General features: G+C 42.3%; 3 protein-coding genes across 6 annotated transcripts; 1 reads left to right on the top strand and 2 right to left on the bottom strand.

Moving 5' to 3' along the window:
• Positions 1-276: 276 nt before the first annotated feature.
• Positions 277-19,113, bottom strand: LOC135493205 (serine/threonine-protein kinase Nek1-like). Of its 4 annotated transcripts, none has more exons than XM_064780289.1 (31): positions 18,936-19,113; positions 18,331-18,640; positions 17,837-17,933; positions 16,195-16,376; positions 15,695-15,904; positions 15,229-15,353; positions 14,807-14,882; positions 14,430-14,517; positions 13,828-14,042; positions 13,116-13,178; positions 12,899-12,946; positions 12,376-12,450; positions 12,065-12,139; positions 11,686-11,815; positions 11,058-11,323; positions 10,690-10,788; positions 10,302-10,445; positions 9,868-9,920; positions 9,524-9,607; positions 9,113-9,196; positions 8,451-8,584; positions 7,852-8,082; positions 7,612-7,710; positions 6,291-7,145; positions 4,853-5,066; positions 4,574-4,643; positions 4,099-4,319; positions 3,660-3,880; positions 3,236-3,372; positions 2,764-2,893; positions 277-2,481 (listed from the first exon to the last, which is right to left on the bottom strand). In XM_064780289.1, the coding sequence occupies exons 2-31, from the start codon at positions 18,445-18,447 to the stop codon at positions 2,471-2,473; spliced, it is 4,554 nt and encodes a 1,517-aa protein (XP_064636359.1). In that variant the 5' UTR covers positions 18,448-18,640; positions 18,936-19,113; the 3' UTR covers positions 277-2,470. The 4 variants fall into 4 exon arrangements, with proteins under 4 accessions (XP_064636359.1, XP_064636360.1, XP_064636361.1 ...); XM_064780290.1 differs by having other exon boundaries at positions 18,331-18,468; XM_064780291.1 differs by lacking the exon at positions 12,376-12,450.
• A 376-nt stretch (positions 19,114-19,489) lies between these two features.
• LOC135493207 (NADH dehydrogenase [ubiquinone] 1 alpha subcomplex subunit 2-like) lies at positions 19,490-21,865 on the top strand. The gene is made up of 3 exons (XM_064780293.1): positions 19,490-19,740; positions 21,158-21,264; positions 21,430-21,865. The coding sequence occupies exons 1-3, from the start codon at positions 19,652-19,654 to the stop codon at positions 21,516-21,518; spliced, it is 285 nt and encodes a 94-aa protein (XP_064636363.1). The 5' UTR covers positions 19,490-19,651; the 3' UTR covers positions 21,519-21,865.
• Positions 21,866-22,521: 656 nt separating this feature from the next.
• Positions 22,522-25,762, bottom strand: LOC135493537 (folate receptor gamma-like). Its single transcript, XM_064780937.1, has 5 exons — positions 25,742-25,762; positions 25,162-25,339; positions 24,552-24,743; positions 24,111-24,246; positions 22,522-23,793 (listed from the first exon to the last, which is right to left on the bottom strand). Exons 2-5 carry the CDS (start codon positions 25,336-25,338, stop codon positions 23,495-23,497), a joined length of 804 nt encoding a protein of 267 aa, XP_064637007.1. The 5' UTR covers position 25,339; positions 25,742-25,762; the 3' UTR covers positions 22,522-23,494.
• Positions 25,763-26,271: the final 509 nt, after the last annotated feature.

The following is a 26,271-nucleotide window of genomic DNA, read 5'->3' as shown; positions in this document are numbered from 1 at the left end:
ATGGAACAGTTGAACTGACCAGTAGAAGCCAAATTTTTTGGACATTTCCTTGAAATTTGATATTCAAGGTGGCCTCTGGTATCACAAAGTCTGTTCCCTATGGTAACAAGTTTGCTTTATGGTACCTGTCTACAACTCCACAAACGGATTTCATGAACTAAGCATTTAGCAGCAGGCATGACGATCAGTGCAGACAGGCCAACTCGTCAATTTCCCAGGATATCCGACTCTGCTAACTGGTTACAAAGTAAATACTAAAGAAAGGAACGTTATCACATACTCTTTTATTACAATGAAATAACCTGATCTCTCACATAAAGAATCTCAACTGGAATAAGTACTAGCCACTATGGAATGAAACAGCAAGTTCTCAACTTGTTGGCCGTTGTCCTCTCCCAAGGGATGGCAGTGTCTCTGTGCACCAAGGCAAGCCTGCGATGACAGCGGAAAGGAGGTACCTATCTGCTGCCCAGACACAATTACACATCAAGGGTCGATCCCCCAATCTCTAGCACCTGTGCACCTGCACCAACTGACTTTTCTGGTGCACATACTACGACTATGCCAGATGATGAACAAGCAAGCTTTGCTAGTACCAGCCAACAACGGCTACAGGAGGTGCCCAGGTGCCAGCGAGTGTCCTACCTCAAATACACCCAGTCACTTCTAGGATTGCTGGAACCACATCAAGTGGCTTGGCAAGCCCAGGGAAGAGTCAGTTGGAGGAAGCTTATGGCTGCCACTACGCAAGCGACTGGTGAGATGGCCAACAAGTCAAGAAGCACTACACAACCAAGTTAAAAGGCATTGTTTCCCAGATACCAGACCTACTGTTTAGTTGACCCCCTTGGATCACATGCCTTTAGGGGAGTGGGATAAATGTGCTATGTGAATAATAGTCATGCTCATTGTGCAATAGTGCAAGTGACAATCTTCTATAAGTTACAAGTTTTCAATACTTGTCCAGTCTGGTCAACCAAGACTGCTAGAAATGGTCCGGGACATCTCACCCTTTGACCAGACACAATAATAACAACAAAAGTAAGTCAGTAACAAAAATCACAGTCAAAGGAAGTTCTGGGTCTGTAGCACAAAATACTGCTTTGGACGTTTTCATCAGACTTCTTAGCATTTTGATTGAAATGGATGGATTCTGGGTGACCACCCTTTCTGGGAAAGTCATGTCATTTCATCCTCCCATAGCAAGCCTTTGGATTATGGCCAAGGTATCTCACCAAATCAGGCCAATTACAGCATGGCTTTGATTGATGAGTGTTTTCAAGGAACAATACGAAGGCTTGCTATGAGAGGATGTGTTATTCTGACTGTAAACATACAGCTTGAATAACTCTAGGTGGAACCACTCATCAGCGGTCATCTCACTAGTTGAGCCACTTCGTGAGATCTTACAAGTCACCAATTCAGTTGTGCAGTTGATCCTCCTCAGGCTCGATGGGAACTGTTGCTTAATCAAGACACCAAAAGCAAAGAGGCTTCTAATTAATCTCATTGGCAACTTTTACTAATTACACATCTGAAATAACACAGCATTGTAGGATAAGCAAAAGCATTTTATAAGCAACCCAGCTGGTTCACAAAATTCACGACTTGGGTACTAGCATACACAAATTCATGAACCCTGTCCAACCCGGGCCTATTTCCTGTAAGCAAAACGGACCCCCCCCTCCCCAACCTACATGCATATACCAAAGCAAGTTTGTAGGAACTGATAACCCTACAATCATACATGTAAATCCAACTGGAATATTTCCCATTTGATCTATCATCCACTGACAGTCATCTCTGCAAGCTATAAAACTCAACATTCAGTGCACGTGATAATGCTAAAAATAATCACAGACAAGCGTGTGTTACATGGACGGTTAATGATATGTCTCAAAGATACAGTTGTACAGGCCTGACAACTCACTGCCACTTGTTTCCTCTATAGAAATGCACGTTATTCTGTCACTCAAACTGAGGCTGATGACCTTTTGGGGGGAAGAGCAGTGAATTATCAAGTCACTCCGTCGTACATTTTGCTAAGATATTAGGACCTCAATATAAAGGGTTTATACATATAGTAACTGACATTGCAAAATGCTATACGTCAGTGCAAGGCAGTGATATCATGCAATTGTGACTTCTGATTAGGCCCTTCAAGGAAGTTGGTAGGCCCTAGAGCTAACAATATTACCCCCTTGACCTGCAAGTCCAAAATACTGCAGGACTAGACCAGGCCCAGTTGATCGATCAGCATCAAAGTAGAACATCAGCTACAAACATCAAGCTTTTGATAATCTAACAAAGGCAGATAAGATTTCTGATTCTGAATTCCATGGACGATAACAAACTGGAAGGAATTAAGTAAAATATAAATGGACGTTAATTCTGAGTGATCAGGCTGCTGTTTCTATGATATTCTCTTCTTGGAAACTCGATCATGAATGCCCCGACTGGTCATCAGTGGTTAGTCATTGTCTGAAAGTACAAAGAAGATACACTCAGCAAATATTACGATCGTGTGATATCAAAAACTGCAGAGTTTCAAGAACGTTACTGCCAACATTACACTTATTTCATGGTGCTCTTCAGGACATCCTTTGATATGACCCATCTCAGTTTCAGGAGAAAAGGAGGCAACCTTACTTTTGAAATGAGATGTTGGAACAGAGTCAGAGTGTGACATTTCCAAACTGATATGTCTGGCATGAGTGGCTGATCTGAGTCACTTGATTGAGCTCGAGACCGCAGGCCACCTACCTTCAATGTAAGCTCCGTCCGCCATGACAAGTTGTAAGATCTTGTTGTACAGATGACCCTTGTCACCAAGAATCTTAAGCGCTATCTTCTCACCATTTTCAATGGTTTCATCCTCGTCTTCATGGGCAGCCTGAACAAACATAGAACCTTTTACAAGATGACTCTACGAATGGTGGTGATGACACAATGAGAAAATGTATCCTATTGAGAGTCATAGTGAGTGGCATATAGACTGGGGAGTCACACATACAGGCTATGAATACCAGTTGAGAAGTGATATCATTTGGTTCACAATAGACACACAGTCCACAAGTCATATATGTTCAGATTACATGGCATTCCTTATGTCCATCAATAATGCCACGTTGCATTAGCTGGGTATCATGCCAAGTCTTTTTTGGCTTAGTTTTCCTTCAAATGACCTTTTCTTGAGCTGGCCCCGCAAGAAAGGCACAAGAAGCCTCTTACTGACCTGTACTGCCTTGTAAACATCTAAGAATCTATCACAGCCCAACTCGGACTCAAGCTTGGCACGCGCTGCCTCCAGCCGGCAAAACATGTCCTCTTCCTCACGCTCTCGGTCGCTGTTATTGTCATCATCGTCATCATCTGGAACAAACATGAAATATGGACAAGTAGAACCAGTAATGCATTTAGAAAGGCAGCATGCATTCTTCTTGCCACAAATGTGTCATGTTGTAACTTTAGTGCTAATTGGTCAGGAGTGCAGTATTGTGTGGACAGCAATTATAACATAGTCAGCATGGTCACAGAGGCAACCTGCTCCTGATCCTACCGCTCGTCTTCCACTGGTGCTCTTTTAAACTGGGTTTGTTTGGTTACCAGTCCAGTCAAGTTCTGGACGTAGCGATGAAAAGGTTAAGAATACAACCTACCAGAGTTGCACCATTCCTCCTGCCCCGGGACGATCGTGTTGATGATGGAGCTGTCACCGGTCGTTGTTGCCGAATCTCGGTCGTTGTCCGCTTCGTTTCCCGAGTCCGACCCACTGCCCTTCAGGTCGTTGAGCTCTTCAATGTCATGCTCAACCTGGCTGTCCTGTCTGTCGAGGAGGAGACTCTCCATGGTTGCCATGACGTTTGCCAAGTCTTCATCACTGGTGATAGAAAAAGATGGAGGTATAAAGGATGGGGGTCAATATTATCATCGCAATCAATGCCAGGTCCCATAGCCTAGTGATTAACCTAAAGCCGTGATCTCTAGCTCCTGAGTATCTCTGCCAGGCAAAGAAAAAAAGATCCTACACAGGGGATAAAGTAGAGGACATTAAACAAGTGATTTTTCTTAAAACAGGCCAAAACCCCAGTAACATACACTTCATCACTGTCAACATCGGAATCAGAATCAGATCCCTCCTCTTCCCTATCCTTGTCCCCCTCTTCCTCGTCCCCATCCTCGTTCCCATCCTCGTCCCCCTGACTCTTTGGCGATGACGGCAAATCCAGGGAATAACGCACATGAGCCACATCATCAGGACTGCCCTCTATTGTCTTGAACAACTTGGATAAATCTGGTAACGAACATGTCCTCAACATCTGAAACAGATAAAGGGAGGTCAGTGGCAAAGTGGTTGGAGTAGCGTGCTCATAATCAGGTGGTCGTGGGTTCAACTCAAGGAAACATCAGTATTGTTTCATCGCCCTGTACTGGAGCATGACACAAACTTCAGCCTTTGATTGAGATGCAACACAGAGGTCTCTTGTAGCGAGAGCATCGGCAAGGCCAAGTGTCGACAACGAATCCCATCCAAGAGGATATCAGGTCATGATGGATTTTTTCATCAACTTACCTTGCTATTTTGAAGATCAAAATGTCCAATGGTTAGGCCCAGCTTCATTCCAGAGATGGTCTTCTGATAGCTACAAAAGAACAGAATCGCGTCTTTTAAATCAGAAAAGAGGAAGCTGATTTCGTATCAATTTGTCACAAGTCCCGTACAGACCAAGGGCAATGATACCATACTACATACAAAGTAGAACGTCACCTGCTGAGCTGAGACAACCGTGCTATGAATTCACTTTGTCTTTGCCTTCAGCCAAAACGGGATGGAAATGCTGCTGATACATACCTTGGGTTAGTCTCTTCTTCCTCAAACTCTTCCACCTTCATATCATCAACATTCTGATCGTCTGCCTCCTCCAACTCGACCTTATCAAACAGCTTCCCGCCCTGTGATGCATTCACCTCTGTCGGTCCTTTCACATCAACCTTACCAGGTGATTCCTTCTTCAAAGACTCCTTTAACTTGCTGGACGGTTTCTCTGGAGATGGGGAGGGTTGTTCTGAAAAGAGATGAAAAGGATTCGCCATTACAAATGGCAAAGACGATCAAACTGCTCTTCTGAAATCTCAATGTGTTCAAGCACTCATGATAAGAAGTTCTAGTTGATGAGCTTCATTGAATGGCATGAGGCAACAGCATCCTTGAAAACCTGCCACTCCCACCCAAGTTGCGATTTTACAAAACAGTGAAACAAGATGGTCGTGAGTATGTCGAGGCTCACAGTATCTAGTTGCCCAGGAAACTAGCGAGAGCAAGTTCCCAGCCGATAAGGCCACCTATTGGACATGAGGATCTGAAAGCTGACTAGATCAAGGTCGTCAACATGTTGTTGACAAAGATGCATGAAGATTCCAGTTGGTGACGGACAAACAGGTCTGGATCATAGGAGTCCTCTGCAGAACATGCCACTTGTGTTTACATGAACAATCAGTTGTTAGAAATGTGAGATGAAACACAACAAGTTAGAGAAGAAGGTTAGTTCAAAGGTACATAACAGGAAGTCACTTCTAAAATACAAATAAAGTCAAAAGAAAGGGACATGCAGTTTCATGTTAGTTGAAGGGAAGGCATTGAGGTTTAGCAGGGGAGGATCCGAGATTCTTGATGGGGGCTAGGGACATGCGGTCGCAGCCTGGTCTGATGAGTCCCAAAGGAACGAGCTCCATTGGGGGCCGGGGAGTCTTCCCTCTGGGTCTACCCCTGGTTAGGATGATATCAATAGCAGACTGTTTTAAGGTCGATGATTGTGGTGTTGTATTTGCGAGACTGGGCCTATTCCAGGCTGACCACTGCTGCCTCATGCAATCAATCAACTCTGTTCAAATATACTTCACAGTCAACACCACAAGACTAAAACAAGCAATATCAGGCTGACATCACCGGATATGTTAAGTGTTGGATGTGGGAAAACGTTAAGACACATCTCACAATAGAACTCCCTATGAAACACGCCATTTGTTTTTGTTGCAGGGTTAAGATTGGGAGGTCGGCTGCTGAAATACAAGGCTGGCGTCTCTGGATAACCATGATTGAAAATATCACCAAGGGAGAAGGAATCCAAACACATGTAAGATACAAGAAGAGGCAAAAGCATGTTGGTCAAGACTAACAGGTCGAATAGGTTAGCACCACTAGCGGAAAGTGACTGCAGATCCTGGTTAGCTGATTCAGGAAAAGTAACAGGTTAGTAGTGTTAGCAGGAAGCGATGGCAGGTGGACTCACCCAGGTCCCAAACCTCTCTTGGCAGGACATTCTCATCTTTCCCAGCAGGGGGTGCAGCATCTTCAGACTCAACAAGTTCTGCTTTAGAATCTTCGGTGTCAGGGATTCCTTCTGCTCTATCTTCATCTTCACCTTCCAATTCCTTCTTGACTTTGAAATTGACAGTTCTAGCATCTATAACAGGCTTGGCTGGTAACTTTGGCTTCCCAGGTTCATCGGAGACCATGTCAGGCTCCGGTGGTACATCTTGCACCACAGACACACCAGGCTTAGTAGGCACCACTGGCTTCGTGGGAACATCAGGCTTGCTGGGTGAAGTTAGAGTAGCATTGACAGCAATATCTGGCTCAGGGGCTATCACAGGTTTTACAGACCTATCTGCCGTCACAGCTACATCTGGTTTCACGTCATCTGTTTCCTCAGGCTTCGGTTCACTGCCATATGACACATCACCCAGATCACCTTCTGATGTCTTATCACTCTTAGCCTTGAGGCAGGCTAGCTGTGACTTTGACCGTTTTCCTTTTACCGCTGCCTTCGGTTCTTCATCAGAATCTGAACCAGACACCTTCTCTTTCCTTGGTTTCAACTCAGGTAGCACTCTTGGTTGTGGGCTCGGCGATCGTGATCTTGGTCTTGGTTGAGGCCTTCTTGGTTTATCACCTTCCTCTCTGTCCGAGATAACAGGCGGCACTTCTGGTTGAGGGCTTGGGGTTCTTGGTCTCGGGAGAGGTCTTCTCTGTTGATCTCCTTCCTCCCGGTCAGAGATTATTATTGTAACCCCAGCACCTTTTATAAAGCCACCATCTCCCGGAGCCAATTTGGATGCATCTGGGTCTTTGATTTCTTCGTCTTCTGAATATCACAGAAAATTAACAATTGAAAGCTAACCACCCATAACCAACACAGGACATAAATTCTCGAGAAATGAATTTTTGCAAGGTTTATATAGTAATAAGTTTTAGATTTTCCATTGATATGCCTATCTCAGAAGTTTTGGCAAGGAATCTTTGGGAAAAGGAGATGGATTGTACATCTTGAGAAAAACATGTCTATAATACATCAGTTAAGTGGAATGAACAGACAGGTCACCTGCATATCCACTGAACCAACTGAACATACTCCACAGGACATAAAGGAAAATAACAAATAGTACATTGATTCTCTTGTTACGGCATATTCGAGAGGAAGACAAGTTTGCATTGCTAACTCCTGCAATAAGCACAGCTGCTGAATCAAAGAGATCATTTTAGAGTAAAGTTGACCCAGTGAGAGAAACCTCTCCAAGACGCCAACACCAGAAATAGAAGAAACTTCTTACTTGATTTGGTGTCATCTTTGGATAATGTTATCGTCCCATGAGCCTTTGGCGTCGGGGGCTGGGTGGTTATCACGATGGTTTCACCAACTCGGGGTTTACCTGGAACCAAAAGATATCGTATACAGATGGTTAGAAAGCTCAGTTGTCTGAACAAGTAGAAAGTAAAAGAGCCATGTCTTTAACAGCCTTAGTGATGGCCTTCACTGAGTGAAAGAAAGGGGATCTTAACTCAACTCTCACCTGGACTTTCTTCCTCTTTCTTCACTAACGTCACTGTCGCCTGTATATCTGCCTCACTCAGTTTATTAATCAGACTCTCATGCATGCCTCCCCACTGTCTCCGTGCACTTGGTAACACATCCGGGTCGACCTCCTCCTTATTCTTAAGTTCTTCCGGTGCACCCCACCTTTTACGTTCCTCCTTGGGTTTGCTGTCGCCACCTAACACGACTGAATCACGAACACTCGTGGCTGGAGAGGAGAAATGTTAGAAGCGTTACAATCTCGTTTTCTTTGGTTATTCACATGAAGCATCAAAACGTCATTGACTTCAATTAACTTTTCATTATCCTAGAGTCAGCATCCTGGCAAGTTTCACCCAATCAAACATCTTGCTTTTTGTCATAAGCAGTACTCATCTTAGAGTGTCACACATTGAGAATGTGCGTACAGAGTTCATTCATTAAGGCAATAAGAGTTGAACTTTTCAAGCACTTTTAGTTCCCTTTGACAGGATACGTCTGAACATAAAGCACTCCCAAATGTTCAAGGTTCACAGTATAGTAAAATCCCACTGATAATGAAAACATTATTACAACAAGAGAATGCATATACTCTACCTTCCATTCCTGAGGCCGTCTCCTCTAATTCCATATTGGCAAGGAATAGACCCTCGTCCCTATTTCCCCACTTGGGACGAGGTTTTTCATTGACTCGGCGAAGTATTGCATCTTTCTTCTTCTGGAGTGGTGATCTGCAAACAGAATATCACATGTGTAGGCCTTTCTTACCTATGTGGCAGTACATATACAGTCTCTCTTCTGGGAAGTTGGAATCAGCTGCAGAAGGGAATCCATGCTGGATTATTTCATCAACCATAACCACCCATCACTTCTTTTAAGAACTGTTGAGTCGAGAGCACTGGCTGAGAGCTCATTTGGCTCATTTCTACATGTAGCTCTTTAGACAGCATTTTGATGATTTTGAGGAAGCCGGGGCACCTAAAGGGAACTACACTGTTGAAGAGAGTCACCCTCTCTGTTACGTTGATGTGCCTGGTCTGACTGGCAACCGAACACAGACCCTCAGAGGTGACAAGGACTAATATTTCCTCGCTGACAGCCCCCTTGTTTTGGCTGGTACCAAATCAAGACAAATTTGCTCTCAAACAGATGGCATAAAGCTCTTTAAAAGTGAAACATAACAAAAAAGTGGCATAGACATGTGCAGATCGTCATCATCATCATCATCATCATCATCATCATCATCATCAGTGCCTTACTTCTCAATACTTGATTCGACTTCTTTCCGCGCACCGATAGCCGCCATAGCTTGTGTGATAGGAATAACAGGAGCGGGTTCAACCCTTCAATAAAACAAATAATAAAGTGCTCAAATAAACAAGAAAATAAAACGATAACAACATTCAAAACAGAAGTCAAGTAATGGCAGTGATGCCTAATGAATCATCAATTTCACCAAACAGAAAATGCATCAGGTGAACAAAACGTTATTTCTTCATCTCAAACTTCTCAGTCTGTTCTCCCAGTCATGTCCAAGAACGAGTCACTTGAAGTGAAATGCTCACAAATGTTCACGGCCACTTTAGGCTTTTCGGGTGCAGTGCCATTTTTGTGCAATGGAGAGTGATTGCACTGGAAACAAATCCTATTGGGTAATTGCATGTGCTTACTTTTCACTGCTGCTCTCAACCTGTGGCTTGGCACCGATAGCTGACATGGCCTGTGTGATGGAGATTGCTGGAGCTGCCTCACCCCTGAACGACAAGGAACAGACAGACATGTAAAAGGAGAATATTATTTGGGTAAGTGTAGGTTCAGTCTGAAGTCAATCGGGAAATTCATGACATTCTTCAGTCTGCTTGGCCATTAAACGAAAGATTGTACAGGTCATGCACATCTCAATTGGTAATTAACATTGAAACCTTCTCAAGGGAATGAATGACTCACAGAATGCATATCACTGACAAGGTGGGGTCAAAGTAACAGACTCTTAAACGATATTCAATCTACTTACTTTCTGGGTGGTTCAACTGGGAACAGTGGTTTCTGTTCAAACCCTCGGTCTCTCTGGAAACAAGAACATTACGATTGGCTCATATCAATTGCAAACTATGAAGACTCATACACATAGTGAGTATGAAAATGAAGTTGTTTAACAATGGATCTTGCATGCAAAATACACTAAATCACTCATTGTGAGCCAGTCTTCTTCTCATACACATCTTGTAGTGGTGTAAACATTCAGTCATCCAGGCTGTTTACCCATCCTCAATTCAAAATCAAATGAACAGATTGAACTACCCAGTGTTATTGCCTCCGTTGTGTAAAGTGAATCTAGCAAAGCACATCATTAGTGCATAAGATTAGAAACTGACCACTGATCCGAACCCATACCTGAGGTCGTTTCTGCTAGACCATCAAATCAAACCATAAAGCACCATGACCTACCTCTCTGGCATATTTCTCCTTCTCATAAGCTTCGCGTCTCTTCTGTTCAAGCTGAACCTTTAACTTGTTTGCGCGCTCATCAGCCTGAGCTTTCAGGGCTTCAATCTTCTTCTTCCGTTGTTCTGCGTCGGCATTCAATGCACCCTGAAAGACAAACATCCCTCTTATTATCATCATCACTATTCCAGCATTTGAGATGAGAAGCTCCATGCCATGTCCGTTCAATCTCTCTACCTCATCTTGTGACTGATCATGTTTCAAACACGACACAAGCTCAGTCCCTGTACTCCTCCTCTCTATGCTTCACTGGCAAGTCAACGTGAGGTTGCTTTGAGCTCTGGAATCAGAATAAGTTCAAACCTGATGCATCCTCCCAGCAAACACTCACCTTGACCCCAGCTCCTTGTTTAGCCACACCCTCCTGCCTCATGTTTCTTCTCTCGTTGAAATTCTGTAGTCGTATCTGCTTCAATCTTGCTAAATATTCCTGCAGAGATGAAACGATACATCATCAACCAAATACTGTAACGACATGTTTGGGAAACTCGGCCCATCATTTTGTCATTTCTGTTCTTAGATTTCATCACACCTATTGTTGGGGCTTGTTTACAATGGAAGTGGAAGTAAAATATACCACTTCAATGTGTAAGGGAAAGCTAAACAGCCTCAGCAGACAAACTACTAGGAATCAAAACCATCAGCAATCCACATTTGCCCTTGCTACAGAAACAGTTTAGAAATTCTTTCTCACGTTACCTTCTCCTCTTCATTCTTGGCATCTATCTCTGCCCACTCTCTCTTCACCGGCCTGGCATCACCTGCTCCACCCCTGGCACTGTCAGGTCGTCGCTGGACACCCCGCACCTGTGCCTGACCTCTCTGTTTGTAATATGCCGCCTCCTTCTTACGGTTCATGTACTCCTCCACCACTCTGGCTTGCTCCGCTGCCTTGGCACCTAACTGTTGATCGTGATGACCTTGTCGTGCAGCAATCTGGGGACCTTCACCAGCATTCATGTAATCTGACAAAGAGAAGATGGCGTAGTGCAAATGACATCGTTGTAGCCTTTCTTCAAGCTGCAAGAACCATTCAAAAGTTTCAGCATTTTTATCTTCTGGTTAAGCCCAACATGAAGAATGCCACAACATACCATCGGCACTCTGGTATACAAGATGATCTTAGTCTTTTCCTAAGGTCTCAGTCATAGACCTGTAATGAGGAGGGAAAAGTACTGACCCAGTCTAACAGATAATGGTTCCCCTACATCTACCAGAATTCCATCACCTTTGAACTCTATAGCACTACCAGCTTCATCGACTCAGGAATAAGACTCCTCTGCATCATCAATACAAGAACTAGCAAACGAAAACATCAGATGTTTACCCTTTGGTGCCGCATCTCTCTGACGATCTCCTCGTTCTGCTGCCAACTTGTCCAAGAATTCATTGTAGTGGTCATATTTCCCACGGTCGTTTACAGGCATTCTCTGAGGGGCGCCACCAACAGGCAGCGGCTGAAACATTCACAAAGATTATTCAAATCTTTAAAACAGTTGAACATTAAACAAGGGAAATCAAAATGATCTAGTATTGAGGACAATATTAGAGTATTAAGCTTACATTTCGTCACACAAATAACATAAGTGCCTAACTCATTTTTCATACTTTAGGCATCTCAGCCATAGACCCCCCCAAGGCCTTTAGCCTAGACACTGCCAGGATGAATACTAGAACAATAAGGGTATCAAAGTAACTCAACTCACCCTGAAGGCTGGCGATGGAATGTTTCTTTTGACTGGCTGCTGCGGTGTCTTTGGACGACTTTCCCCTGAACTTTTCTGAAGAGAAATTATTACATTTTAGATAAAAGACATTCACCAAGTACAAAAATCATGCAGGATATTGGAAATATGTTGTTATTTTTAGGGGGTTTAAAACAGTTTAAGCTAATAGTTGTTGAAGAAAGATACAGACTAATTCCAGATTAACCATTGGTTTTTTTCAGGATTTGAGCCCAGAATACAAACATAAACCTAGATGAAAATCTCCCACTTGACAATGGTCAGTGATTTACCGTGTCCTCATTTGAGCTGAGAGATTCCATGAGACCTTTCCAACCCTCCTCTCGCGCCTTATTGATGCGTGCCACCTACCAACAGAAAGTGCTGCGTCACTCAGAAGTGCGAGAACACAGGAAGCTAAGAGAGAGACTACAACTCCACCAACGTCTTTCACAGCATTCAACAAAGCTACATTTAAGTACTGCATCGTTTGGTGCTTGTTGGCCATAACCCAAATCTCCATAGATATGATGTGGTCCTAATAATACAACACCTTTTTTAGCCACCATTTTAAAATCTACTCGTTATATTACCCTGTAATCATGACATTACAGCCCGTTACATCTTGGACCAGCATATTGATGACTGCAGCCTAACCCCAAGTGGAATCTCTATGCAACACTCTAACCCCAACAAGCGACATTCTTGTCACAGTAAATTGGTCCAGGTTGGTAACCTTGTATTTAGCAATACATAACCCACTTGTCACCTTTTTGAAGTAATTGCCCATTTTTTACCCAAGATCATATATCCTACCTTTTGTTTATCCACGATGGCCTTATGTTGCACAGCAAACTCATTCTCCTAAAACAGACAGGTTTAACATGAGAACATCAATAAAAGTAAACAAATTCTCTTTACGACTTCATGTTATATAAGTAGTTTACATACTTTCTGGAGGACATCACCTCCCATGAAAATTGAAACTGCAAAAATGAATTGAAATTAAAAATTCCCTGAAAACCAACCATACCTTTTGGTGTAGACGCCTTGCCTTTTCCTTCTCCAGTAATTCTTTTCTTTTCTTGGCAATTTCCTAAAATACGATCACAAAAAGCCTTGTGTTACTAATTGTTCCCTACCATGTCCCTAAGTTCCCTCCCATGTCCCTAAGTTCCCTACCATGTCCCTAAGTTCCCTCCCATGTTCCTGAGTTCCCTCCCATGTCCCTAAGTTCCCTACCATGTCCCTAAGTTCCCTCCTATGTCCCTAAGTTCCCTCCCATGTTCCTGAGTTCCCTCCCATGTCCCTAAGTTCCCTACCATGTCCCTAAGTTCCCTCCCATGTCCCTAAGTTCCCTACCATGTCCCTAAGTTCCCTACCATGTCCCTAAGTTCCCTACCATGTCCCTAAGTTCCCTCCCATGTTCCTGAGTTCCCTCCCATGTCCCTAAGTTCCCTACCATGTCCCTAAGTTCCCTCCCATGTTCCTAAGTTCCCTACCATGTCCCTAAGTTCCCTACCATGTCCCTAAGTTCCCTACCATGTCCCTAAGTTCCCTCCCATGTCCCTAAGTTCCCTCCCATGTCTTTAAGTTCACGCCCAGAGTGAAAAAAAATATTTGGACTCAGAAATTTTTTCATAAGCTCAAAATTCTGAAAAATTCCAAAGCCAAGATTTTTTGGGGGCTGACGATGTTTCTTCATTTTGAGCAGAAAAAAAAGAGAAAAAAATATTTGGACTTACATTATTAGAAGCAGCAACAGCGGCAATGGCCGCCCTCTTCCTATCAACATCAGAGGATTTCCTTGGTGCATCTCTAGAATTGGAGCGCCGTGCAGCATTGTCCTTGGATTTTCGAACCGGAGCACCATAAACAGCAGCAGGATCATAACGAGGTGTTGGTCTTGCACTCTCCGGACGTCTTTCTTGCACGCTCCGTGCAGACACAGGTCTTGACACTGGGAATAAAGAGAGTTCAAAAGTATCCATTTTGAAAATGGTAGGATTTTCCTTAATTTGATCCAAGATTTTGAAATACAAAGTAAATACACTATACTAAGTTATACACAGTTGAATTTGATAAGTGTTTGAGCTAGAATTTAAGAGAAGAACCCAGACTGGCCAGAGACTGTCCTTCACATGCAGCCCTTCTCGGTGGATTGTTAGAGCAGTCTCCATCACTCAAACTAGAGAAGAGCATCAATGTCGTGGTCTAGATGGCACTTGATAGTAACCATCTGACTTCAGAGCCAGTCCAACATTGAAAGACCACATCATGGTCACAAGCTCTCATGATACAACTTGGGTCAGATCTGTATCTTATCTGAAAAAACAACCTTACTAACCTGGAGCGGGTGCAGGAGGCAGTGCCCGTACATCCTTCGCCATCTTCTGACCATGCATCACAGTGTGTGCGAGTTCTTTGGCAATAACCTGAAACAGTTTGAATTTGAGAGATTTTCCAGTTGTAAAATTAGGACAGAAATATGTTGATGCCAAGACTGGGCCTTCCTTAGCTCTGACATCAACAATACATCAACTTCTTTTTAGCATTTGATGACGGCATTCACTTCTTAGGTTGGTGGATACTGAATCAGATTGTTGCCTTTACATATGTCGGTCTTCCTTCACAACAGTTATGTGTGGCCATCTGGATCCTCTGGCCAGGTTGTTGACTTCAAACAGGGCACAGTCAAGGAGGAAGACATATTTCTAAACTGACCTCATTCCCCATGAATTTCTCCACTTTTTTGACGAGAAAGTTCTTCTTCAGCAAGTTGTTAACGGACGGACGGTCCCTGAAACAAGTACAAAGATATGCTGTAATGACTCCATAGGAACACGGGATATGGGAAACATGGTGGTACAATGGAACAGCATCCAGCTTGTGTTCAGGAAGACATGGGTCCAAGCCACGGCAAGCGCCAATCGGTACTTTGAAATGGCCCAAAATGGCCTGACTCACAGCACCAGCTGAGAACTGCCTACCATCATCTTCACTCACAGCACCAGCTGAGAACTGCCTACCATCATCTTCACTCACAGCACCAGCTGAGAACTGCCTACCATCATCTTCACTCACAGCACCAGCTGAGAACTACCTACCATCATCTTCACTCACAGCACCAGCTGAGAACTGCCTACCTTGGGTTTCTCTTGAAGAGAGCAGCAATCACGTTCCTTAGCTCATAGCTGTATTTAGCTGAGACCGGTGGGTAGGATCCTCGCACAATCTTAAACACTAGATTCTTCATGTTGCCCGCTTCAAACTGAAAGAAAATTGACAAATATAGGATAGAAACATTCCTTTTACACCACTTTTGTAAAATTTAGGCAGACTTTTTATAGGTTTTGTGTAGCTTGACCTTGTCCTTGGAGAGAAATTCAGTAAATCAGCACCCAAGCCTTTGAACTAAACAGTACTTGGTAAGGGCAAACCATTTCTTAATAGATCACTAGAACACGTCACAACCATGCCAGTGGTTGCAGCATGTCTAAGACAGAACTTCTGACCAGTTACTTGAATCACCTGCCCAGGCCATCAGGATGGAGGAAAGAACACCGACTTGTTGATGGGTTAAGGTGAACACAAACTGCTGTCTGTACTTACGGCATGTTTGAGTGTAGTAATCTCATATAAGACACATCCTAACGACCATATATCACTCTTGTTGTTATATGGCCGGTTCTCACAGATCTCTGGTGACAGATAGTATGGCGTTCCTATACAAGTGCGGGCAAGTTCCACCGTGCTGTTGAGAACTTTGGCAATTCCGAAATCTCCTAGTTTGACTGTACCATTTTTGGTCAAGAATATATTCTGAAACAAGAAACATGGAGGTTCATTGTAACAAAGTTCTACATAAGTAGTATGACTTCTAGTTGCTTTAAGGCTTCAGAAACCGGGATACGCTCCTGTCTGATGAGCCGTTCAGTAACTCAGGCAATTGCCCAACGGACTTTAACTAACAATATGTAATGGCATGCAACTGTGAAGAGATGTATGTTCTTCAGGACAGCACATGGAGAGATTCTACTGCAAATTACAAGAACGAAGGATATAGGTATTGTTTGACTGGCATTGCTTTTCTTTTCATTGTTTATATTTACCTGTGATTTGATATCTCTGTGTAAGATTTTCCTGTCATGAATGTATTTGATTGCGAAACAGATCTGTACAAACAAATCGAGCACCTGATCTTCATGAAACAATATTCCCCTTTGTGAGTTGATTTTCCCATAAAGATCACCGGCTTCACAGAAGTCCATACAGATGTATAAACTACCAGTTTCTGAAAGACAAACGCCAACATCGTCAAATATGAGGGCATGTTTTGACTCATCAAAAAGTGCCATGCAAGTTAGACCTATGATAGTGACAGTTGATCTAAAGTGCTGTACATGTAGTACAGACCCTGGTTAGAGACGAAGCGCTTTAGTATAATAAAAATGGCCAGGGCCATTGTGCTCACCTCATGTGGAGGAAAGATGGATAAAGAGCATGGTATTGTGTCATGTAGTGTTAGGTTTGATGTAGGTCCAAGCAATTACAATTTCCCCAAAATGTCCAATTTACAGTACATTCGACCTATGTGACCTTGAAAAGTAGGTCAAATCAAAGAAGACCCGGGTGACACATTGAATGGTTGTTAGAATTAGATGTACCTATGATATAAAATTGGTGCCAATTGGGCAAGTCATTACTAGAAATAATGGCATTTTGAAGAATTTAGGATTTGGCCCCCTCCCTGGAGGCCAAACGGCAAATCAGATCGCACCAAACTTCGGTACCTGCGATCACCTGACCAAGGGGTACATGTGTACTTAATTTGTGATCAATAGTCATTGCAGTTAAGAAACGTGCCATAGTTACGGCCTGACGGCGAATTTACGCCATTTGATCTCTGTGACCTTGACAAGAAGGTCAAATTAAAAACCTGTGTGACATATACTGTATGGTGGTTAGATGTACCCATGATATCAAATTGGTGGCAATCGGGCAAGAAGTTAAGGAATAATCACATTTTTAAGGTTTTTGGATTTTGCCCCCTGGTGGTCAAGTGGTGAATCATATTGGACCAAACTTCGGTCCCTGAGATCACCTGACTAAGGGGTAAATGTGTACCATATTTGGTATCAATAGTCATTGCAGTTTAGAAACGTGCCATCGTTACATCCTAATGGCCAATTTACACCATTTGACCTCTGTGACCTTGAAAAGGAGGTCAAATCAAAAACCCGGAGGATATATGATGCACCTTTGCTAGAAGTACCTACCATATTTTTTTCAAAATTTCCCGACTACTATTAAGGGAGATATTGCATATTTTCACTTTTAACGTTTGGCCCCCTGGTGGCCAAACCATGAAACAAATCGGACCGAAACTTGGTCTCCAAGGTGTCATTACATAAGGGTACATGTGTACCAAGTTTCAACTCAATAGCTCTAACAGTTACGAAACGTGCCCTGCTAACGGACGACGGACGACGACGACGACGACGACGACGACGACGACGACGACGACGACGACGACGACGACGACGACGACGACGGACGACGGACGCCACGGTATGGGATAAGCTCACCTCTGCTAAGAGGTGAGCTAAAAACAGCCATCTAACTTTTTACAAACCCCACCAAGCTTTACAGATATAGTTATTGGTGTATCACTGCACTTCTAGTTGGTGCCAATAGCTGCATTCTGGCTCCTTATTCATCAACAAGCTTTCTGCCAGGAATGAATTCATTTACCTTCGAATGATTCCCTGTACGTCACGATGTTTGGATGTTTCATCTGAGCAAGCAGCGCCACCTCCTTCCTTGCTTCATCACGCTCTTTCTTTGACATCTGTCAGAAAATATGGCAAAGATGAGATTATGGATTTTGGGTCATCAGTGATGCCTTCAGCATTAAATTATCTTTTATCATAATTATAAGTGAATTGAAATATTATGCTGAACATGGTTTCCCCAGGACAACAATGAAGCCTTATTGAAATGATTTGAACTGGTGGAGTCTGGACATCGGAGGTCCTCCTGAAAATTGTGCTTTCCGACTTGAATGGTCTCTCATCAAAAGGTTAAAAAGATTTGTTTCTTGGCTTTGCTTTGTAGAACGATTCTGTATAATAAACAGCTAGATATAGCCAGTGCTCTGTTCTTGTAATCAGGGCTGAATCTTGCGGGTTCTTAGACATTATACTACAGGCATACTTTTGTCCCAATGCAAGGCTGTGTTTACCTACCCTAACAATGTTGATTTCCTTGATGACATACTGCTGGCCATCTCTCTTAGACTTTACAAGAAATGCCTTCCCAAAAGAGCCTTCACCTATCTTCTTTATCTTCTGGTACCGGTCCATCTTGGCTCTCTCAACTTAGTCCTTAAATTTAACAAAATATTTGCACGCAGAGCCTTGACAGTGATTGACATCTGTGGCTGCACTACAGTCTATACACTAACAGAACTGGCCTGAACACTCCATCGTCATTGGAACCCTCATGGCAACACTGGCCTCATACCGAGACACTCTCTCTCTCACTCGGCTTCAGCCCCTGCTGTCCAGAAAATGTAAAACTAATAAAAGTATCTTTTTTTGGAAAAACAGACATGCTCCATCAGGACAAGCTAGCACGTATTCTTCTTGGGGTTGGCCCTAGTCAAGAATATGTATGACTCATACCAGCCAATTCATCACAACTATGCATTCACCAATTTTGTACACTACTACTTGATGATGCATACATTTTGTACAGTCACCAGTGTGATAAACACACCAACAAACATGTAAACAATCTAAACAAAGACAACTATATGAACTTTTAGCAAAGAATTTGAAAATTTACTTACGCTATATAATTATTGGTATATCAGCAATGACTTTGTGTGACTCAGTTATTAAATCAGGAGTCACTTAGGCACAAAAAAACACGATTTTCCTAGTCCAAAATTCATGAAATTAGCAACTTTCATTTTGTTTTTGACAGCCATACTTTTTCGGCATTCAGGAATTTAGGCTACAGTCTAAAATGTAAACAAAAATTATAGCTATTGTCTTCAGCAATATAACATCGAATAGTTATAAAATGTTGATAAATATATATCAATGGCAGTTTTAAAGTTTAAGCAAGAAAAAGATGGCTAAACTGGCTATTGAGAATTTTCATTATTGGTCTGCAGTTTATAAACATTGCCATTCTCCAAGCGTCGTCGATAGTGATTATTGTTGCCAAGTCTCACTCAACCTACTGACTCTGTAACAATTTCAGCGGGTGCATGTAAATTGGACATTTGGCCCGGCGCCCGGGAGATTGGGTCATTGCGTGCAACGGTATCCGCTCGTTTCGCTCCCTGACCTCTTCGCCCCATTCGTTTCGTTCCAAATCAAAGTCATCCTGGAACCAGTTGTTTTCAATATATCCCCGCCTCTCGATATATATTGTATACGACGTAGGAGTATCAAAAACGTTCTTTATCCACAACAAGAAGTCCGAGGGAGAATTTGAGCGAAATGACTGGGGGCCAAAAGGTCAGGGAGCGAAACAACCGCAATTCACTGCAACAATATGGCTTCCAATGTCATTCGTTTCGGTCAGCATCTCAAAGAACTGCGAATTCACCTCTGTCAGAAGTCTGCAACCAGCAAGGGAGTCAGGTAAACTTGAACTTTAGACTATGATGAATAATGCAAAATACAGGTCACCACTGAGAAATCCTACGAATATCCCATTTTGGACTAGTTTATCTAGAGGTGAAAAATCAATGGCACACCATTTCTTCCAAAATACGATCTCAACACGCAATGGTTGTTGTGTACTAAAATTGGGTCCACCTAATGTGCGTCCAGAACTCTGTTTGCGCGTCCGGAGCGCGTCCGGAAGAGAAAGTGCGCGTCCGGAACAATTTCCTATATAAATATGAACCTATTGTTGCATTAGATGGCTTAAATAGCATTTTAATTCCATGTACAGAAAATAAAATTGCAAAAAATCTTTTTGGTTACTTTGTATTTTACAATTTTCAGCGAGGTGGTTAATTACTAATGGCCAGAGTCCTCTATTAAAACATGTGTACATTACGTGTACATTGTTGTGCATAGGTTTTGGTGAAAAAAGTACTCATTGGACCAATCAATCTGCACAAAATTTTATACGTGTCAAGAAGAATCCTTTGCCAATAGCATAATAAAGTTTTAAAAAATTCCAATACCGATTGCCTGAGAAAAAAAGATTTCCGTACACCATATCCATCAAAACGTCACTGGCGCATTGATATGGCCCTGTCAAAGTACAAGTTCTAAACTGACCAGTGAGACCACATTTTCTTAAATATATTATCAAAAAGCATATTTCTGTGATGGCCTGACTCTGTAGATTAAGAATCAACCACAGATTGAGAATTAATTCCACTTTGGTCCATCCCAGCCATGTATTTACCACAACTTGACATTTTGATAAGCTCTATGTGACTTCCGGTCGTGGATGAATACAGGTCTCTGCCCTAATGCCATACTCATATCCCAACTTCCTTACGCGCCTTCTGTTGTGGTCGTCTAAGTCGGTATGAGTTTGTCTGGGATTTGATGGCTGTGTAACCTCCAAATCACTCCGCTGAAAATTGTAAAATACAAAGTCACCAAGGAGATTTTTTCCAATTTTATTTTCTCTACATGGAATTAAAATGCTATTTAAGCCATCTAATGCAACATTTGGTTCATATTGACATAGGAAATTGTTCCGGACGCGCACTTTCTCTTCCGGACGCGCTCCGGACGCACAAATTGTTCCGGACGCGCATTAGGTAGACCGCTAAAATTAGCGTCAGTCACTTTTATTACAAGCACCCAAAGGCCATATAAGCTGAGAGAGTGTCAAATTCGACAGGCTGGGAGTCTCCAAGAGACGATGTCACATCCAGTTCTAGACAAGACATGCATGTCACATCAAGACAGTCGGTGTCACATCCAGTTCTCAAGACGGTGTCACATCCCGAGATGAGACTTTGTCACACCCAGAACTCTAGATGAGACAGTGTTACATCTCTGCAACTACCTTTTCCTGTCCTTTTTCCAGGGACTTCATTGAGAGTCATTATGTGAATGTGAAGAAAGCCAATCCTACCTTCCCCATCCTCGTCCGGGAATGCAGTGGAGTTGAACCAAAGATGGCTGCTAGATATGGTAAGGAGTTATAAAGGAACTCAGTTACTTAAATAAGAAGACAGTACCCTGAACATTGTGATGGAAGGAGACTTCTTAGGAATAACTGAATAACTCCTCTAATGTGATCTTTTTATCAAAATGGAGTCTTCATTGATTTATATTGTCCAACCATCTTTCTTTCAGACTTTGGTGTTGAAAAGACGACTACGTTATCCAATCTAAAAGCAGAGGAAATCATGAAAACAATGGAGGCATTGGCTGCAAAGAGTTAATACGGACATTTCTTAGACTATTGACGACTGTAACATGTAGATATTGAAAGGGAAAAATGCTTTGTAAATGTGTGTGATAGGTGGAGACATCAAATGTGCTCTCGGAAGTCTTTGGTCATCTTGGTGAAATCGACCAATAATCAAGAACAATGTCCTTGGGAAAGGAGCCTTTTTTGTTGTGCTTTCAAGATCGCAAAATTCAGTAGAATGGAGATGGTTATCGAGATCTACGCAAGGCAGTACAAAGGCTCTGAATGTTTGTAGAAGTATCGACTCAAATTTCTTCAGTGATGAACGTTTTCGAGCACATTTCTTGTTTGACAGTAAATAAATAGGTTAATGAGAAATTGGTTCTTTGTTAGTTTTGTTGATTACGTGCATTCATTTGGCGATTGTCGTTACATTTAGTGGTGTTGCACATGACCCCCAGAGGATTGCAGGTTAAACCTTCTGCTGAATAAAGTTCTCATTCATAGCAACCAAGATAAGCACACAGAGATTTATGAAGCAGCGATCATTTGACCACTAGGCCACTGATCTCATGGACACCTTGGCTGAACTTGGAACAATGACTGCCCAAATCCTATGAAGCCAGCTGTCCCAAACAAGATGAAGGATCTGATAACTACAGCTTCTGTACGAATCGACTACAGACATCCATAAAGACTTGTGACAAGTTATCCCATATGTGGGGTGATCCTGTCGCCAGAGGAAGCCAGTTCCTGGTTCAACCCTCCCTGGCATGTTTTGATGGACCGGACTGATGACTTATATGTGTTCCCTACATCACGTCATCAACCGCCTTATCATATCATTCATACATTGGTTGATATGAATAAAGTCTAGCAAATACTCTCACTTCAACTTTGAACAGAAAGGCCTAGTGTAAATGTACATGGAGTTTTAGATAAAAGCATTTGCTAGTCTTTATTCATATCACATATTGTTCTAGCTGAAGCTCAATGCTTTCAAACAACAAAAATGAAGGATAACAACAAGTAACTCAATCAAAATCAATCGGAATCTCATTTATGTAGGAATAAAATCCATGATTGGTTATTATGTACATTTACATACAAATAGCAGGATGACTTCTCAGTACGATCACAGATTGTTCTTGTATTGAGCAGGTTGACTGCACCATTTTAATGACGTCCATCGAGTAGGCTTACAAGTACATTCACACAAGTCCGAACTTGTGAAGCATCCCTCAGACTGAAAAATGACAGTAATATCCAGGTGCACAATAAGTCTTCTTTTACCATGATATGATTATACCTCAAGTCTACTTTGAAAACTTGAAATCAGAAAAATATACACAAACCTGCTTCATGAAACTATCTGATCCAAACAGACCGAGATCAAGCATTTTACAGGGCCCGAAAGGAATGAACAAAATGATAGCATGTACTTTCTGTGGGGACGTGAGTGAGCCAGGTGTCTTTACCACCTTCATCTATGTACAGACATCCTTCACAGATTTTTTCTTGGATATTTTTGAATGCCACTTGGCACATTTGAAGATATACATGAAAAAAAACACCGCAGAAATAAGCAGTAGACACACCAGGGATTGAGTCCAGAGGTCACATGGTCTTATCTTATCAACCATGTCAACAACAAAAGTATATAAAATATTTACATCTCGAAATGCAACCACCGGAAAACTAGAATGAACTCATTCATTTTATCACCCTTTTTGCTGATAACAACAGAACAAGATAACCATATAATGATTTATACACCAAGTTCAGTGCAACAAAAAGAATCCAGTATTTTACACCAACACTAAATTGTCGGTCAAATAAAAACACAAAAATCATAATAATGTTCCTGATGAGATGTTTTACGCAACGAGGCCCCTAACAATCATGAATAGAGTGTACGACTCCACACAAGATTTTCATGTCGCCTCATATCAACTGAATGGTCTCTGATTTACGATGCCTCATCTCAGAACAAAGGTGAATGTCTAGTTATAAAAGCCTAGAGACACCCTGGGAAATCATCAAACATAATAAACACGAAAGGCCCACCACAAAACTTGACAAATGGGCAACTGCTGAGTTAATTTTCTGGACGAGGTAAGTGGCTCTTTTTCTTGCCACTCCATCATTTGGATTAATACCGCTCTCAAACCACATTTGCATACAGGGCGAATTGTCTGGCACAACTTTCCATGAATGGTCCCAGATCTGCTCACAGAATTTTGTTGAGTTCTTGAATTTGGTTTCGAATGTTTCGCAGACGCTTCCAGCTGGACACTTATTGACACCTGAAAAGAGTACATCATATTAGAATTTCTGTCCATCCCCACCTATCACAGCATGATTGTGGAAATTGATCTCGAAGACACCACAGAGTGATTACCAGGGTTATGAAGTGATTACACAGATGCAAGAGATAGCTACACCTGATTTGAGAGGTCACATTAAATGGGAACAACCAATTTTTGTCCAAAATTAGTGTCCTTCATAGAGAGGTTGTCCTTAATGGAGAGGTGTCCGCTAACAGAGGTTCTGCTGTGTTACGTAAAAATAAATCCGTTCTCATAACGACAAGTTAACTTTGACTTGGTCTGCTGCTTCTTACCTGATGACCAGTCGAATCCCATGCCCCAGTTATCTCGACAAGTGAACTCATCCTTGCAGTCTAACCACCAGGCGTCGCACTGACTTCGGCACAGGGGAACATAAACAGCTCGCTCATTTGACAATTTTCGGTTACTCTGTAATATAATTGAGGTACTTATTGGAAGATTTAACCAAGAGAGGCATGTGTCGAAGAGGGGCCTCTGTTTGGACAGGCAAACATTGGGAGAGCAGCTCATCCAACTCCTCTCAAATTCATTGAATCCGGTCGAACTGTTCGTAACTGAAATTCTTACTTGGTTGAACCACACAACAATCTATCAGATGACTTCTACATGTAGAGCAAGTCCATGAGTAGACAATGATTGCAATGGTAAACTTAAGTCTAAGCTTTTCTCAACTCCCTAATTATCACATTTACTTGACGATCTATTCCACTGACCTGAACAAGCCAAGGTCCCAGATTGGGTGAGCATTCATAGAAACACAGATCCTGGATGAAATGCCTGCGACACTTCCCGGACATGGTGTGTCCCGGACAATGGTCCCAGTTGAAGTTATACCACCGGTCAGAATTATGGAGAGAATCTGTCGTGTTGCCTTCACAACAAGCCCTTTTCTTCCAAGGGTGGCACTGCAAAAAGCAACGTTTTGATATTGACATAGATAGTTAAAACTTCATCACATTTTTCAGTAAATTAGGTTCGATTACTATGTTGGAAAGGATATGAAAAGTTTTATGTGACCTACAGACCCCACAGATCTCTTTGAAGTTAAGCAAACAGGAACAAAACTGCTTTTGCAGGGCTGGAAATTGGCAAAGACATCACAGTCAATTGCCTTTTATGACATATTCTCACCTGGATACCCTGCAAATGACATTTTGCAACCAAAGCTCCGGCAGACCTGAATTTGTCTGGGGTCATCGGATTTTAACACTTGTGCTTTTGACGCCTAAGGAAAGGGTCACAACTGGCATTACCTCAGACACTTATGGTCACTTCGGCAATGTAGTGAGTTCAACAGTGGCGTGAAAGAAGTACATCATTTACCTGTTTATACAAGCCAGGCTCTGCAGTTGGTTTGTTCTTGTGATATTTCGCCTCCATACACGTATCAAGGAAATCATCCATGGTTGAGAAGTCGATCAGTCTGTTGCCAGCAGCAGCTTCAAGCGTCTCCCAAAACAGACACAGAAGCACAATCGGGAAGAAACTCTGGAGATTCATTCTGAAGTGAAGAGAAAATTCAATAAAACAGCGATTTTAGAAAGTAAAAGTTTGGATAAGTAAGAGAATTGGAAGAAACAATGGACTTTGAAAAGTGCAAAAAGCTGAACGTGTACTACACACATTGTAAGCTTCTATAACTGCCTGCTTTTATGTTGATCAGCAAGAGTACAGAATGAGAAGATTCTACTCTTGGTTGCCTTATCATGTTGGATAACTTTCAAAAGCTGATTATCACAGTCTAGCGTTGATTATGATAATTTTCAAGCCAAGTAATCCATGACTTTGACTCATTGCATAATCATCTCCAACTACCTTTAAACTGAACTTGGGATTACCATAATTATGATAGTCTGCAGGTAACAATGAATATCAATGTTGAGAGGGTCATTGAAAACCTTACAATGTTGGAAATCCGGGGGCTGGGCATCTTGCCTAGGCCCACTGTCTTACCCTCCGGGCCTTGGTATGCTGACAGATATCCAATCACAAACTGTATTTAGGGAGGAACCAGTAAGGTCATACTAAGATACATGGACGGTTTGTTTTCCTAACCCTAGGTGATAAAAGCACATCTGGTTAGACAGGTCAACAACCATGGTCAGCAGAGTGGACCACTGATGGAGGTAATAGGCCTTTTCGACAAGGACAACCAGGGCCACAAAAAAACAAATGCGCACACTCAGAACTCGTCAGAACTGACAGAAGACCTAAGGAAAGTTTGGACAGTGCCATAAGCTACTGTGAGTGTGACCCTTTCTTCCAGGTGAACTGCAGGACACAATTTATATTAGCTACACAAAAAAAAGTTGAGATGCTCAAAAAGAAGTGCACAGCGGTCAATCACACTTTGTGAACTATTAGGCCCTCGCACAACAGAACAGAGTGACAAGAAGTGGCATGCCATCATATGGTGAGCCGAATGGGTCACAA

This window comes from Lineus longissimus, chromosome 9, assembly GCF_910592395.1.
Source record: "Lineus longissimus chromosome 9, tnLinLong1.2, whole genome shotgun sequence".
NCBI classification, from domain to species: Eukaryota; Metazoa; Nemertea; class Pilidiophora; order Heteronemertea; family Lineidae; genus Lineus; species Lineus longissimus.
Note: the sequence above shows the minus strand (reverse complement) of the source record. Positions and strands in the feature narration are given on the sequence as shown.

Coding starts and splice junctions, on each gene's coding strand:
- LOC135493205 (XM_064780289.1), bottom strand. CDS start 18,447: ATGGACCGGTACCAGAAGATAAAGAAGATAGGTGAAGGCTCTTTTGGG. Junction 12,947..13,115: donor CAAGGCGTCTACACCAAAAG/GTATGGTTGGTT, acceptor TGTCTGTTTTAG/GAGAATGAGTTTGCTGTGCA. Junction 10,446..10,689: donor AACAAGGAGCTGGGGTCAAG/GTGAGTGTTTGC, acceptor TTTGTCTTTCAG/GGTGCATTGAATGCCGACGC.
- LOC135493537 (XM_064780937.1), bottom strand. CDS start 25,338: ATGAATCTCCAGAGTTTCTTCCCGATTGTGCTTCTGTGTCTGTTTTGG. Junction 24,744..25,161: donor AGCCTGGCTTGTATAAACAG/GTAAATGATGTA, acceptor TGCTTTTTGCAG/TGCCACCCTTGGAAGAAAAG. Junction 24,247..24,551: donor TGGGACCTTGGCTTGTTCAG/GTCAGTGGAATA, acceptor ATTATATTACAG/AGTAACCGAAAATTGTCAAA.
- LOC135493207 (XM_064780293.1), top strand. CDS start 19,652: ATGGCTTCCAATGTCATTCGTTTCGGTCAGCATCTCAAAGAACTGCGA. Junction 19,741..21,157: donor GCAACCAGCAAGGGAGTCAG/GTAAACTTGAAC, acceptor TCCTTTTTCCAG/GGACTTCATTGAGAGTCATT. Junction 21,265..21,429: donor AAAGATGGCTGCTAGATATG/GTAAGGAGTTAT, acceptor TCTTTCTTTCAG/ACTTTGGTGTTGAAAAGACG.